Source organism: Sebastes fasciatus, chromosome 6 (genome assembly GCF_043250625.1).
Source record: "Sebastes fasciatus isolate fSebFas1 chromosome 6, fSebFas1.pri, whole genome shotgun sequence".
Taxonomy (NCBI): domain Eukaryota; kingdom Metazoa; phylum Chordata; class Actinopteri; order Perciformes; family Sebastidae; genus Sebastes; species Sebastes fasciatus.
The window spans coordinates 4,203,309-4,220,304 of record NC_133800.1 but is presented as its reverse complement, the minus strand read 5'-3'; the positions used below and the strand labels follow the sequence as shown (position 1 = coordinate 4,220,304).

Below are 16,996 nucleotides of genomic sequence, written 5' to 3'. Positions count from 1 at the left end.
TTATGGTTTTCATCACTTGTTCTTACTAAATGCCCTTAGTAAGTTACAATAACGTTCATTTTATACATTTTGCTTTTTTTAATTTCTTTAATATTTTCAAGACATTTATATTCATTTTTCGTGATTTCTTTACACCCTGAAAAATGTAAAATACATTAGACAGTAACCATAGATGTCAGTCTTTATACACAAAAAATATATATAAAATATGTTGTGTTTTATGACAAATATTGCTTATTCTGATGTCTTTACAGACATATTGCAGACCAATATTTTTGCTAATATTGCAGATAAATGGCAGCTAGCAAGGTCTGCTACGTTAGCTTTGACTCTTAGCATCCAGTATACATGAATTCAACAGTAACATTAAGTTATTTTTTAAAATGTAGTTCAAAATACACAATTACTAAGCTGTATGGTAAGGATACACAATAAATACTTCAGAAGAAAAGGTGACCTTAACCTTGTGTCTCTGATCTTGAGGGTCACCTATGTGGGTCGCCTAAACTGTCATCCATGTGCTCACTTGTTAACTTCCGTTTCCATAGAAACTAGATTTGTTTGGCTTTGAATAAAACTTTTACTATGGTATTTGTTCGGTGTCGCGGTAAGGACTCAGAAGTGTGGGACAGGTGCATTTACATGGGAAAAAAAATCATATAAATGATTTGTAAACAAAAACATAATATTAATATGGTGTAAGGTAATATTTATATGAAACAATTACATTTGAAATCATATCATATTATAATTGAATTAGCTCATTTTATATATGTCAACATTGAGACCACAGTTGTGGGACATGAAGAAAAGTGATGTTTGGACCGTCATACATCTTATTAAATCACATTATTTAGTAATTATTTTTTATGTCAAGATGGGTGATAACACTATATATTTATCAAGCATTGCGCTGCAAATTTTAACATATACTCATCATTGGAAAAATGACCGTAGTACGTAATCAATCAAACTGCATGAACAGAGGTGGACCGCGCTGACTGAGCCATATTCAATGGTACTATATGTGTTTTTTTCTTCAGACTCAGTATGGTTGTTGTGTTGCAGTTGAACAGCTGAAGTGTACCAGCCGCCATGTGGACCAGTGTTTACAAGTCTATTAGCTGAGACCACAGTGAGGATAGTGTGGCCGTGCTGGCAGCAGCTGTGGTTGGGACAGCAGGAGGAGAAAGGTTAGAGTAGCAGGCTGGTGAAGGGAGGGTAACTATGTTTGAATCCCACTCAGGGAGGTGGGGTGCTGGAGGGGCGGGGTAAATAAATAATGATCTGTCTCCACCCTCAGCACGTAGTATTACAGCATGCAGACAGAGTGAGGGCCTTAGTATGTCTCTCACTCTCTGCCAAAAGATGATATTTATAGACTTTTAAAGGTGTGATGTGCAAGATCTGGCCGCATGCTCCAAACAAACAGGGAGCAGCATTTCACCTCTACTACTGGGTCCATACAATTATATTTTACAGTCATTAGTTACAAAAACAAAGCCAACTAACAGCCATACTTGCCAATCCTCCCGATTTCCCCGGGAGACTCATGTTTTTCCCGTTTTTTGACCAATCACAGGTCATTTCAGAGATGCTGTTAGGAGCACCGGAGGACACCGGAGGACACCGGAGGACACCGGAGGACACAGAGGCACATGATGTTTTTCAGATTACCTGTCTCATGCACTACTGTCAGGATATAGTGACCGTTTTATAAGAATTACTTTTTTTAAATAATATTTGCTTTAATTCTACCCACTGTAGCTTTAAAGGTCACCTATTATGCAAAATGCACTTTTCCATGTCTTTTAAACATCAATATCTGTCCCCAGTGTGTATACAGGCCACCATAGTATCATAAAAGACCATCCTCTCTCTTTTTCTCCTCCTCCGTTTGTCCGGAAATGGGTGCAGAAAAAAAATTTGCTTTTTTCCTTGTATTCTGACGTCATTAGAGAATGCAAGTCACGTGAGGGTTTCCTGGTCGAACCAGAGCAGAACCTTCAGTAGCTGACCCCGCCCCACAGCGCGTCACTGTCTCTCCTCCTCAACCGAACTTGAGCAAAGTAGCTCCTACTGTTAGTCTGCAAGAACCAGCAGAACAGGCTTCATGTACTCCCATCATCTAAATATAACATGTTCTTTCACAAAGACTTTATGTAATTACACTGTTTAAACGGATGATATTTATATATTATATATATTTGATGTCATGCATGTAGCAGAGTACAGGGAGTAAATAGTGACTTGTAAGCAACACAACACATTTCTGTTTCACAGTCAAACTTTATTTGAGTAGACAGATGACAATATTAATTATTCACAGCATTTGTAATCATCTCACCTGCAGTTATGTTAACATGGTACAGGAGAAAGTCTTCAGCTCTGGTTAACTATGGTAAGCTAAGCTGGTCTGTAGTCATGGTAACACAGAGACAGCTACTACTGTAAATAATATACCATTACTCTGATCTTCCATACATTTATCTTTTAGCAGAAATAATGAACTGACTACTGTTTCACATCTTCTATTTTCCACCCTGATGGTCGCTGTGTTTACACACCGTGTCATAGCGGTAGCATGTAGCTAACCCGTTAGCATGTAGCTACATGCTAACGGGTTAGCTCTGTATCTCCCATCTGCCCACAGCTGTCTGCTCTCCTCTGGGATGATTCTGTCGGTCATTTCTCACAGATGGATCTGTAAAGACAGACGTAAAACAGAGTGTATGTTTACGGTTTACAGAGTTGATGCATGAGGTAAACACTGAGTTAACTAACAGAGATATAAATAGTATTATTTACCTGAGAGAAACCGTCAGGAAAACCTGGAATCTGGACCGCAGATGTTCGCCGATTTCTGATCAGATTCCTCCGGTAACGTGCGCTGGGTGAAGTTTCTGGTTTATAAACTTTAAAGTGGTTTATAAGCTCTATTCTAGCTCCTCTCTCTCCCTGCTCTCAGGCCGCGAGGGGGGCGGGGAGGGTGACGCTGTGTTGTTGAGGACGTTTGATTGACAGAAAACGCTGACCAATCAGAGCAGAGTGGGAGGAGACAGAGGCTACAGACACAGAAATCAGCACTTTTGGAAATGGGCTGAAACAGAGGTTATAGAGACATGCTGGAATGCATGATCTGATTGTTTTTTTGAAAAAAAAACTTCAGAGACATGGTTTGGAGGTGTCTGAGACCTATAATAACTAGTTTAAATGGAGTATAATATGTGACCTTTAAGTTACGTCAATTCCAGTGTTATTTCAACCCAATCCGCAATCTTTTCCTAAACCTAACTAAATAGTTTTATTTTGAAAAGACTGGAGAGAGCGGAAATTGACACGTGTGTCACGTGCTGCTGGACATTCGTAGGAAAGCGCAAGAAAAATCCACTGATCCACTCCGGTGCTCCTAACGGCACCTGCAAGATTTCACAGACCGGAGGAAAACAAGCAGTCAAAGCTGATCTGAGATCTGCTATCCAGCTGCCATCTATGAGAGCCGGCTGTCAATCACTCGCAAACTCCAACCAAACGGTCAAACTAGGCAGCGCTGATCAAATATGAATCAATATTCTGTTACTGTAATGCCTATTTCTCTCTTCAAATGTTTTCAGAATCATCTTGTAGTGCACGGTTTAGCTGTAAAATGAGAAAGTTTGTGACCTGGCAGCCATGTTGAGATCGGATTGAGATGGCTTGAAGGAACGCCAAGTACCGGTCACATGACCGGAGCACAGCCAATAGGAACGCTCTCTCTCTGAAATGACCTGTGATTGGTCAAAGTCTCCCGTCACGGGTAGATTTTCTAAAGCCTGAAAACAGAGCCATGAGGAGGAGCAGAAGTCTCTCAGAACACTTGAATTACAATATGCTGAAAGGTTATTGTGAAATGTTTGCCCAATGATGCCAAAAATATACTGCCACTTTTAGAAAAGTGTATTGCCTTGCATTGCTCGATATGCCTGTCAGTGTTTTTTCCTCTTTACACTGAAGAGGATATAGAGGTTGTTTTTCTTTCACTTGCTCCACCATTTGTATGCCTGCCATTGCCACAAACAACGGAAAGCTTCCTTTGTGTTTCTGCTGGACTAACAGCGCCCTCTTCCTGTTTCTTCGTTGTAAAACACCACAGCATGTTTCCTGTGAAATCCAACCAGTGGCTCTGTCTGCATGCAAAAGGCAATGTAGGGACTGCTCAACACTGCCAACTGCAGTCTGGTTTGTTTACATCATACGTCATTCCACTGTTTCCTCACTATTAATGTGCTAGTTGTTTATTGACGCAAAAAAACCCTGCACATCCCACCTGCACGCTGAACTGAAAGTCAGTTTATGACGCTGCAGTTTTGTGTTACAGCCGATGGGATACGTGAGCCGACTGGGTGAATGAGGAGTTGATGGCGTGTAATAGTCTACTGAGTCATACAGATTCAATAAAGGTGGCGTTTGTCCTGTTACTGTGCTGTTTGGTAAGGGGACGAGGACGGGGAGGCTGAGCAGCACACATACTGAGAGGAATGATAGAGTTCTGGCTACCTGTCATTTCCTGCTGAGTCACCGGCGTCCTCCCTCTTCAACAGGCCCTTCTGTTACCAAAGATTGTCAAAATGGCTGAGCGCCAGTGGGCGGCCAAGGTATCTCTCTCTCTCTCTCCCTCTCTCCTTCAAACACAACATACAGTCTGTCTGCAGTGATGAGTTCTCAGTCATGATGAACTGAACTGTATCACCGAGGTTTTCCGCCTCACTGTGGAGCTGAGACATGAGGTGTGAGGAGTTAGCTGTCTGTATATCTTTAATGGAGCCCTGCAGTTTTACAGTGACCTTGGGGGGGGGCTGACCAACACCAAGACCAGGTCTATTATAGACCTGCAGCAGGGGCCACTGTCTGGTAGGCTTAAAGCTACAGTGGGTAAAAATGGAGCAAACATGATTCAAAAAAAGTTTTTTTTTTTAAACGAGCAATATCCTGAAGGTAGTGCATGAGACAGGTAATCTGAAAGAAATCATGTATCTCGGTGTCCTCCGGTGCTCCTAACGGCATCTGCAACATTTCACAGACCGGAGAAAAACAAGCAGTAAGAGCTGATCTGGAGTCTGCCGTCCAGCTGCCGTCTATGAGAGCCATGGGTCAATCACTCGCGAACTCCGATCAAACGTTTAAACTAGGCAGCGCTGATCAAATATGAATCAATATTCTGTTGCCTATTTCTCTACTCACATGTTTTCAGAATCATCTTGTAGTGCACTGTTTAGGTGTAAAATTAGAAAGTTTGTGACGCGGCCGCCATGTTGAGAACTGCTGAGGAAATACCAAGCATCGCCCACCAGCCGGAGCACAGCCAATAGGAATGCTCTCTCTCTCTGAAATGACCTGTGATTGGTCAAAGTCTCCCGTCACGGGCTAGATTTTTCTAAAGCCTGTAAACAGAGCCATTAGGAAGAGCAGAAGTCTAGTTTTCTCTCAGAACACTTGAATTACAATATGCTGAAAGGTTATTATGGAATTTTTGCCCAATGATGCCAAAAACTTGTTGCCTACTGCCACTTTAAATCTGATCCAAACCCCCACATTACTGACAATGTTGAGTTCCACAAAACACTGTTTCTGGCCATTATTGGTTCCATACACTAGATGGCAATAAGGGACCACTTGAATAAACCTTGTTCATTTCTAATTATGGGATGGTCTTACGGATGATCCTGTATCATCAAGTGGTCAGTGGTCACCTTGGTAATCTGTAGGCTGCAAAAGACTACAAACAGTCCGAACCAGAAAGCATTTTAAGCTGAATCATACAGTTGACTCAATATCTCTCGAAACATAACACATAACAAAAAAAAGCCCTGAACATTAAATCCTCTGTGATGGTAGGATCTATTGCAAGACTGTTGTATTACACTGCATTAGCTTAAGCTAGGTGTACCTAATAGAATAAAAAATAAATTGGCTACTGAGTCTATGTGAAGGCAATGACCTCAGTATGAAGAACATGGAAGTGGTACTGTAATAAGAGTGAGAAGTGCCCAGCATCAGTAGGTGAAATGACACTGGTGCTTTATCACCCCTTAGTGGTCAACATGTGTAAGGACAAATCAAAAAGAATCCTTCCAATGTCATTCATCTACCATGTTGACATTGCCTACCGAGTTCTAAAACAAATAGATGTGGTATACAGTAGCATACATATTTACATGCTTTCATTGTTCTGATATGAAATATCACTGTGTTGAATAAAAGAAGAATCTAGGGATTGGACCGCCTTAAAATGACAATGATGAAGGAAGATTATGTGTTTAAAGGCAAGAATTCAAGACTGGATTAGTGCAAATATTTTCTCCTGATAACAATATGTGTTGACTAATAAAGTATATGGTATCAATAGAACTTTAAATATACATTATGTTTTATTGCCTTTTATGCACATGTCTATGTCTTAAACTCTGTACAGGCTACCTGTATTGAGGCAAATCCTAACCCATCCACCTCTACTGTATACAGCACTTTGGCTCAACTCAGTGTTTTTAAATTTGCTATACAAATAAACTGACTTTATTTTATTTGCAGTGAAATAATAAAAAAAACAAAAACGTTTCCACTAACAAAAGCATTACTGTTAAGATGACTTGTATGTAGCTCTTTCTTCATTCCCATGGTAGCAGCATCATCAGAAAAAAAGAAATTTAGGATTGACTTGGCAGTGCCTGTGTTGTTGCACATGTTCACTGTTTGGGCTGTTTTTCCAGTGTGAACAGGAGCACTAGAGGCGCCGTGGTGTTGGGAGGTGGTGAGGCTGCAGTTTTGTTGGGGGTGGGGGGTTCTCTCCTTTACAGGGGCGTGGTCCTCCTCCTGGATCAGGACCAAGGCCAGCGACAGCTCAGGCGCAGCACTTAAACACCACACAGGCTAGACAGGAATTTTTACACTGAATACTGTATGATAACAGGACAACTCTTGTGCATTTGGACATAATGTTACCTCACGAAAGGATCAACTTCTATCCACCTTTGGTTATCTGGGGACTCAGCTTTACGCACATTTTAAGGGAACATGTATACTTCTATAGTTCCAGTGATCTATAGAGTTATAATACAGGCTGCTGGTGCTTGTGTTGACTTTTAACGAGGACTGCAGTGGGAAAAAAAATCACAACTTCATATATAAATTATATAATGACATGTTTTTTGTTGTGATGCAATATGACGAGGACTGACAGGAGGTCACTTACAATTTACCAATCCATCACTGATGTTTCCTCCAGGTTCCAGAGCTGTATGAGACTGCTGTATAATGAGTCTCATCCAGTATTCCGATATTGCGGAGGTCGGTGGGGGGAGGGGGGGTATGAGGGCGGCTGGATGAACACTGCAGCACCAAAAACACACTCCCGCGCACAGCTCTATACGCATCGATCCCATTTGCCATTCTGCTGGGACAGCAAAGAAAAACTGCAATGACAGTGGACAGTATGGACTGAAGTAACATGAGATAGTCCAGTGGGATAATAAATGTACTGGGGGAAATTTGATTACACGTGACTTTATTATGATGTGATTGTATTTGCATGTCATTAAATCAGAGCATGAGAGGAAAGGGCGGTTAATAAGTGAATGAAAGTGAAGTTCAATAATCTCTCAGGTCACAGAGGCTACAATAAAGCCCCTATAGAAAGTTTTCATAGTGTTGATGCCTGAGCCACCAGGCAGTAAAAGAGGATCTGCATGAGTGACTCCGCGCTTCCCCAGGAGGGTGGAGGGTGGAGGCTTTCTGCTAAAGCCTGCAGGTTTCCCCTCATCTTCTGGTGACCCTGCATCATATGACGCGCCGGCGCCTGCACTATAAGAGCACCTGTCCGGGCCAGACATCACTCGCATCTCACTTTCTCTCACCCTCACACACACTCTCCTGAACTCCACTCTCTCTCTCTCCAGCTCAGACACCACCAGGGTAAAGGCACCATGAGTTACTCCAGCGACATCTACAGCAGCAGCTCCTATCGGAAGATCTTCGGAGATGCGCCCCGGTCCTCCAGTCGCGTGGGTCTGGGCAGCAGCAGCCCGTCCCGCATGCACTCTGCTGCGGGGGGATACCGCAGCGGACACCGCACCTACGGCTCCCCCTCCGGGATGTCCTCCTCCAGCTACCGCAGGACGGCGGCGCCCGGCCGCGTCTTCTCCTCCATGCCGGACTCCGCCATGGACCTGACCCAGTCCACCGCGGTCACCAACGAGTTGAAGATCATCCGCACCAACGAGAAGGAGCAGCTGCAGGGCCTCAACGACCGCTTCGTGTCCTTCATCGAGAAGGTGCACAACCTGGAGCAGCAGAACAAGGTGCTCGAGGCCGAGGTGACGATGCTGCGCCAGCGACACAACGAGCCGTCGCGTCTGCACGAGCTCTACGAGCAGGAGATCCGCGAGCTGCGGGGTCGCGTCGAGGAGCTGACGCACGAGAGGAGCCAGATGCACCTGGACTGCGTGCAGATGAACGACACGCTGGAGCGCGTGAGGGAGAAGTTGGAGGAGGAGACGAAGCTGCGCGAGGAGGCGGAGAGCGTGCTGAAGGGCTACCGGAAGGACGTGGACGACGCCACCATGTCGCGTCTCGAGCTGGAGAAGAAGGTGGAGTCGCTGCTGGACGAGATCGCCTTCCTCAGGAAAGTTCACGAGGAGGAGCTGCTGGAGCTGCAGGCGTCTCTGCAGGCCACTCAGGTACACACACACACACACACACACACACACACACACACACACACACACACACACACACACACACACACACACACACACACTAAGGTACACACACACCTCAGGTACCCACCCACTCAGGTACACACCCACTGGTGTACACACCCACTGTGTTCTGATGACCTGTAGGTCCACACTGACAGCTGCTGCTCTGGGACACTTGTCAGATTCATTAGCAACCACTAGTTCTCAATGTCACACCATAAATACTCTAATACCCCCCAAGGCTTTGTGGCCTTCAGTTTTTACAATGTCACATCCTACATGTTTTACCATTAGCCGACATATAATATTGCTACATTAAATTTGAACTTTATTATAATATTGCTACATTAAACTTAATTAGAATAAAACAGGAATCGAACCACTAACCTTTGGGATGAAAGACGACCAGCCAAAACTACTGAGCTTAAACAACTCATAATATTTCCAGTTTACGGACTGATCTTATAGTGATAAACTTGATGGGTACTTAATGTTTTCATTTTGACTATAACATCCATATAATATCACAAATCATAGAATAACCAGATAAAAGTATTGATTTGTTAGAAATGACCTACACACTGGTACTAATAGCCTACTTATAGTCAAATAAGCAGGTTCATCACAACTGTTTATATATTATTATTAAGTTTCCCACAGTAGTCCAGTAGTTCAGTAACCTGTTCGTGTCTCTGTGTGCGCCCCACGCTGCGTCCTCCTCACACTGAACACTGCGCACGGGCTAATTGATGGCACTGCAGTTCCGTTTCAGCACCGCGCGCTGTCCCTCCTCCTCCTCCTCATCATTCCGGTGCTCTCGAGCGTCCCTGCAGCCGCAGCGTCCCGCGCGCTCCGGCACGCCCCCGTAGCGCCTAACTTCATCATGTTTGGGCTGTAAAAGAGTGTCTTTTATCAGCAGTATGTACCGGACCGGTCGTCGATGCCGGTTTGTCGGCTACAAAGTGTGCCATAAAACTGTGTGAGAATATTATGTCAGTATGATGTCACAGGGCTGACTCTTCAAATATGAATAACGCAACAAGGTCACTACGAACTTTGAGGAGGCTCCTGTAAAGCCCCGCTGTTAGCTTCAGCTAGGGAGTTGTTTGGGGGTAATGGTGATGTTTTCATTAAAGGAGGAGAGGGAAGGGGGGAGAGGAGGGAGGGAGAGAAATGCGGAGAAACAGCGCAGAATGACAGGGTGTGGTCGTCCCGAGGGACCAGCCGGCAGCACAAACCTCCACCAGCAGCTGTGTAACGGTACATTACAAGATACATTGTTTTTAACTGCAGCACAACAGTGAAATACAGTCACTGTTTGACAGAAAAACAAAGTTTAGGTATGCCCTGAGCGGACACGCGCACGATTAGCACTTGGCGTTGCTTTAATTAATAAAACCATCAACTATATCGATTAGTGGACAAATATAGAAGCTCCTTTCTGGAGCTGAGCCGAAGATGAAGAAAAGCATTGAAGTGAATGAGAGCAGCAGCAGCAGCAGCAACTATCACTGCGACTTTGAGCTTCAATCGATTGATTGAATGTGCAGCAGTGAGTGAGTATATAAGTCGTGCAGTGGAGTGCTGGTTGCTGGGTAGACTCCTCCAGGGTTTCTCCTCTTCCCTGCTGGGATAGTATTACCATGTCAGCTCCTGACAGCACAGCTTCCTCCAGCGAGAAGACCGAGTCAGCAGTCCATTCATCAGTCCTGCAGCAGCGCATCAACACACTGCTCACCTTATACATATATACATGTATATATAATACATGTCACCAGAGTCTAACTAGAGGAGAGAGGGCATTGAACACAACTGTGAGCAACAGAGGAAATAACATTTATTGTCAGGCAGATTGCATTAGTTAATACAGTTAGATTATACATTTATATCTGAGATAAATAAATATTCCCGAGACATCATCACAGTTTTTAACAGGCTGGTGAGTTCATTAGTTACAGTCCAGTCAGGCTTTTTTTGTCATCAGTGGTGAAATTCAATCAGTTTAGCAAACCAGTGTTACAATATCTTCAAATTACATTCCCTGCTGTTCAAAGAACAGACACAAATAAGGTCAACTGCCCAATGTCAGGGTAAAATAAATGGTAAATTGATAGTTAATTAATAGTTATTATATCAACATGTTGAAATGAATGATAGAAATGATATTAAGATCAAAGAAATGATAATGAATAATATTTACTATAGATTAGTAATGCTATACTTTTGCAGTTATTTTACCGGGTTTATTGTTGCACACCCATTTATATATATATATATACTATCTATATAAATAGATAGTATAAGTATTTGTTAATAATTAATATATTATTTGTAACCCTTAAAGAAATTGTTGGATGGCTATTATAAAGTTGCAACTGATGATTATAATACCTTGTTAAATGGTAAATAAATTTGTAAAGCATCTGTAAACATTATTTAGATAGATAGTTAATACTTTGTTAATGGTTAATAATTGGTTTCTGGTCCATCTATCTATGTAATGTTTATAGATGTTAAACAAACAATTTATGAAAGGTTTACAAATCATTTGGTAATCACCAACCTAGTATAGTATATAAAAGTTGAATTAACTATCACTTTACCATTTATAAATGATGGTTATTATAAAGTGTTACCAAAACGCCTTTCTGTTTTCCCCCCTCTCCTACATCCAGGTGTCAGTGGAGATGGACATGAAGCAACCGGACCTCACCGCCGCCCTGAAGGACATCCGGGTCCAGTATGAGAGCCTGTCGGCCAGGAACCAGTCCCAGGCTGAAGACTGGTACCGCTCCAAGTTTGCCAGCGTGACTGAGGCGGCTGCCCGTAACCAGGACGCCGTCAAGCACTCCAAGGAGGAGCTGAGCGAGTACCGCAGGCAGGTGCAGGCCCGCACCCTGGAGATCGAGTCCCTCAGGGGCCACAACGAGGCCCTGGAGAGACAGATTGCAGAGATGGAGGACCGCCACAACAATGAAATGGGAGACATGCAGGTGAGTGACATAGGCTAGTGAGATGTTTTATTGTGTTTTACGGTTTGATGAACCTTTATTTCAGCAGGTAAGGGAGACCTACATGGCCAAGATGGCATCATAATCAGGCAACAAATAATCAATACTAAAAACAGTTAATAATACAAGCCAAGCTCCTCATAAGGCTGAAAGTAGGCTGATATCAGAGACAATTAACAAAGGGGTCATTTACCACATCATTTACACTAGTCTTGAATTCTGCCAGAGATATCAGACTAAATCTCAAGGACCCTGGTGAAGGACACCACCTGGTATATGTAGTTATATATTTATGAATCACTTTAATATTAAAAATGAACGCACTCCTTCAGTGTGACAAGACAAAAGTGAAAATCTCTACTTAGATGTTTATCAGCACATTTTCAATCTATTTATATTCACAATATGGTTTTGTGTGTGTGTGTGTGTGTGTGTGTGTGTGTGTGTGTGTGTGTGTGTGTAGGACACCATTCAGCAGCTGGAGAATGCCCTGCGCAGCACCAAAGGAGAAATGTCCCGTCACCTGCGTGAATACCAGGACCTGCTGAACGTCAAGATGGCGCTGGACATTGAGATCGCTGCCTACAGGTCGGATACATTACAAACAACACAGCAGCAATCAGTTTGGGACACTGAGCTAACCTGGATTTAAGCGTTAGCGTTTACACTGTGCAGTACATTGCCCTAAAGCTCGCTTATTTTAAACATTCATATGAAGAAGGACAATGGTTTATTAATGTATTTTTTAAAGTTCAGTGGATACATGCACAACTCCACTTCTTTGGCGTACAGGTCAACAAGTAACACACTTTTTTTTTTTTAGTTGTTGAAAGTTTGAATTGTTTCAAGAGATTCACTTCCACTCCAACATTTATTTGAAGCATTCTTAGAATTAAACTCTTCTGCAGCATCTGGTGGCCTAGTTTTTAAAATGCATAGTGTATAACTGAAATGTTAGAGTCATACCCCTACAATAAATGAAAAAAGACCCCCCCCCCCCCCCCAAAAAAAGTATATATTAGAGCTGTCAATCGATAAAATAGTTAATCGAGAATAATCGTAAATTAATCACACATTTTTTTCTGCTCAAAATGTACCTCAAAGGGAGATTTGTCAAGTATTTAATACTCTTATCAACATGGGAGTGGCCAAATATGCTGCTTTATGCAAATGTATATATATATTTATTACTGGAATTCAATTAGCAACACAAAACAATGACAGATATTGTCCAGAAACCCTCACAGGTACTGCATTTAGCATTGCATTTAATATGGCAAACTGCAGCCCAACATACAACAACAGCTGTCAGTGTGTCAGTGTGCTGACTTGACTATGACTTGCCCCAAACTGTATGTGATTATCATAAAGTGGACATGTCTGTAAAGGGGAGACTCGTGGGTACCCATAGAACCCATTTTCATTCACATATCTGGAGGTCAGAGGTCAAGGGACCCCTTTGAAAATGACCATGCCAGTTTTTCCTCCCTAAATTTAGCGTAACTTTGGAGTGTTATTTAACCTCCTTCGCAACAAGCTAGTATGACATAGTTGGTACCGATGGATTCCTTAGGGTTTTTAGTTTCATATGATACCAGTATCTTTCAACTCGCTACAACCTCCAAAACGTTGGTTGCGTTAATGCGTTAAAGAAATTAGTGTTGTTAAATCAAATTTGTGTTAACGCGTTATCGCGTTAACTTTGACAGCCCTAATATATATATATATAAATGAACCTCTTTTCCATTTTGAAAGTCCCTCTTTCATGCAAATGGATCAGTTCTTCTCCCACTGTAATACGATAGGTGAATGGAAGTGATACAAGTGAAACCTTACAATACTCTAACTCAGCAACTATGATAATCTGGGAAAATAAACCCAAACAGACATTAGAGGTGCTGCCACTGATACTCCAGTGACATTAGATCTCTCAGGAGAGACACGGCGAGGTAATTATAGTAACGAAAGCAGACTAGAGGAGACTTCATGTCTTGTCTCTCTCTCTCTCTGTCTGTGCAGGAAGCTGCTGGAAGGCGAGGAGTGCCGCCTCAGCTCCGTCGGCGGAGCCATGGTCCAGTCCGGCTACCCAGGCTTCTCCTACATGTCGGCCCGCTCCTACAACCTCGGCGCCTACAGGAAGCCTGAAGCCAGGCCTGAGGAGGAAGAGGAGGAGGAGGCTGAAGAAGAGGAGGAGGATGAGGGAGAGGAGGGAGAGGAGGAGGGAGAAGAGGGAGAGGAGGGAGATGACCAGGAGGAGGCTGAGGGTGAGGGAGAGGAGGAAGAAGGGGAGGAGGAGGAGGAAGAGGAGAAGCAGAAAGAGAAGGAGAAGGAGAAGAAAAAGGAGAGCCCCACCGGCAAGAGCAGCAAGAGCTAAACTGCTTGTGTCAACATCACCATCTTCATCATTATCAATAACACATTCCTCATCCTCATTCCAATCACTTCTATGGATCTGGTTTCCGTTCACATCATCTCCGTCTCACACGAAACCGCACACTCCAGATGCCTCACTCCTTTTCTGTCTCCGTTTGCTCCGTAATTCAGAAGTGATTAGTACAAACTTCATCAGGTGGAGAAGGAGCTTTAGAAGGAAATAGATGTGTGTTACAATGTCATTTACATACTCCGCAGAGGTTGTCACGATTTTACATCACATAAGTACAGAAAGCTACAGTAGCATGATGCCACCAAGTTTCCTAAGTTTGAACTTTTCCTCATATGAGCAACAGTAAACGTGCCATTAATGATAAATATTTGCAATCAAAACCTTGAAAGTAACAATTTTGTCAGCACAGACTTTAAGATAAACGCACAGAGTAACAGCCAGGCCAACTTTTACGGTGCTATTTGATTTTTACATATAAAAGTTGGGGAGTACTGTATGTAAAAGAGATTTTATCATAGATCTACCAGCTCATTCCTGAATGTCGGCCTGTTACACGGGAACGTTTAGAGGAAAGACGTAAGTCCAACCCCACATTTCCCACAGCAGGTGAATGCTTTTCACTCCCCCTCTCTCTCCCACCCCTTCCCATTACTGTCTAGTTGTGCATCTCATCCCACCACGACAAACAGAAATGTACCACTCACCATTCAAGCCCTTTTCCCCATTCTCTTTAATTCACTGCAGTGTCACAGCACGGCAATAAAGGCAACTTGGAGTTCAGACAAACTGTATATAGAAATGAGTCGGGAGGGAGGGAGGGTGGGTGGGTGCAGTTGCTTGAAAGGAGGAGTGCTGCAGCTTCTCCATGAGGAAGTGCATCTTTGGGAATGAAAAATGTAGAGTTTAAATTGCCGCTATATATATATATTTTTTGATTCTTTGATTGATTCATTTGTCAATGAATTTATCAGCCAGAGTTCAATACTTATCTGCGAGTCTACTTCCTTTCTTTCCCTACATGTTCTTTTAGAGAAAACCAACCCGTTTTCTTTCTCCTCATTCAAATGTAGTGGTGCTTTTGTTTATTTTAGCTGAAGACGAAGTGAAGGTCAGCGTGGCTGTCGGTGTCAGGCAGCTGATGGTGACACCGACAGCCCTCAGCTCAGACTGTAAGTGGCAGGTGGGGCAGATGCCCCAAGGGGTCGTGGCTATATGGTACATATAGAGTCGTGTATAAGGGCTATTTTCACCATAACCCCCTCTATCACTTTGCTCTGAACTGTTTTATTTCACGGATGATCATCAGCTCATCATCCTCTGGCATTTTCTTTTTGACAAATGAATCAACCAACGGGCATGAATGCATGGCCTGACTCTTGGAGCTTGAATATCTGCTGGATGGGATAGAGTTTTTGCTTGTTGTGTGTTCAATTAAAAAAAAACTTGCCTTAACCATGACTGAAAGTTAAAATAAGATATGTCCCCCCCCCTCCATCTCACTTGTTTCTGGGGAGGCTGAGGAGCGCCAACACTTTCCACACCTCTGCTATACAACTGTGACTGTACGTGCTGCTATCTCATGCAGTGATATTCCTCTCAAAGCCAAATAAAGACATTTATTAACCAAACCTTCACCACATCTCTGCGTCTTTATTGTCATGAAATAGGAATTTGGAAAGGAAAACATATATGATAATATTCTCCCACTGCTATAAAGTACATAATATTATAAGTTTTCAATGTGACAAATGTTAATTTGTAACAACTTATGAAGTTTAATGAGAAATGACATGAATCTACGTGAAAAGACAATTATATATGAATGACATTTTACTCCATAGTTGTTTAGTGCTTCCAGCAGAAGTTAAAATTGACCAAACATGGAGTCATAATAATTTTGAATTGAATATAGTATTGTAGAGTGTTGAGCTAGTGTAAAGTGAACAGTAGTAGTGTGTGTATAAATGAATAAACAGGAAGGGTGAAATTTAGGGCTGTCAATCTCTTAAAACATTTAATCGCGATTAATCGCACATTTTTTATCTGTTCAAAATGAACCTTAAAGAGAGATTTGTCAAATATTGAATACTCTCATCAACATGGGAGTGGGCAAATATGCTGCTTTATGCACATGTATGTATATATCTAATATTGGAAATCAATTAACAACACAAAACAATGAGAAATAATGTCCAGAAACCCTCACAGGTACTGCATTTAGCATAGAAAATATACTCAAATCATAACATGGCAAACTGCAGCCTAACAGGCAACAACAGCTGTCAGTGTGTCAGTGTGCTGACGTCACTATGACTTGCCCCAAACTGCATGTGATTATCATAAAGTGGGCATGTCTGTAAAGGGGAGACTCGTGGGTACCCATAGAACCCGTTTACATTCATATATCTGGAGGTCAGAGGTCAAGAGACCCCTTTGAAAAAATAAGTTTGGAGCCTCCTTCTCAACATGCTAGTGTGACATGGTTGGTACAAATGGATTCCTGAGGTTATCTAGTCATATGATGCTCCCTGGAAAACAAAACAATTTTGGGATCAACGCCCATTTTTAAAATTCATACATGTTATTCTTATGGTCTTGAAAAAATATTTGTATACATGAACAACTCTCTCCCAAATCCAAAAACTACAGTGGTAAAACTCAAACTTGTGGTATAAAGTGTGGAGCTGCTCCATAGACAATAAATGAGGAGAGATGTTTTAGATGACACTGAGAGCACCCAGGGGGATGTTCTGAGTATATGGGAACATTTTCTGTTTCACATCTGAGAGCACTACTAAATAACTACTAATAAAGCTCATTTGGGTATAAAAAAAAAAAAAAAAAAACATTCTGTGGGTCTCCCATTT

At 42.4% G+C, this 16,996-nt stretch overlaps 1 protein-coding gene and 1 long non-coding RNA gene across 2 annotated transcripts; both read left to right on the top strand.

Annotated features, from left to right (window-relative positions):
• LOC141770173 (uncharacterized) lies at positions 1-1,734 on the top strand. The gene is made up of 3 exons (XR_012594447.1): positions 1-703; positions 1,044-1,193; positions 1,583-1,734. It is a non-coding gene; the product is annotated as an uncharacterized LOC141770173 (long non-coding RNA).
• Positions 1,735-7,842: 6,108 nt separating this feature from the next.
• Positions 7,843-15,603, top strand: neff1 (neuronal intermediate filament family member 1). The gene is made up of 4 exons (XM_074637229.1): positions 7,843-8,711; positions 11,408-11,725; positions 12,207-12,331; positions 13,763-15,603. Exons 1-4 carry the CDS (start codon positions 7,959-7,961, stop codon positions 14,115-14,117), a joined length of 1,551 nt encoding a protein of 516 aa, XP_074493330.1. The 5' UTR covers positions 7,843-7,958; the 3' UTR covers positions 14,118-15,603.
• Positions 15,604-16,996: the final 1,393 nt, after the last annotated feature.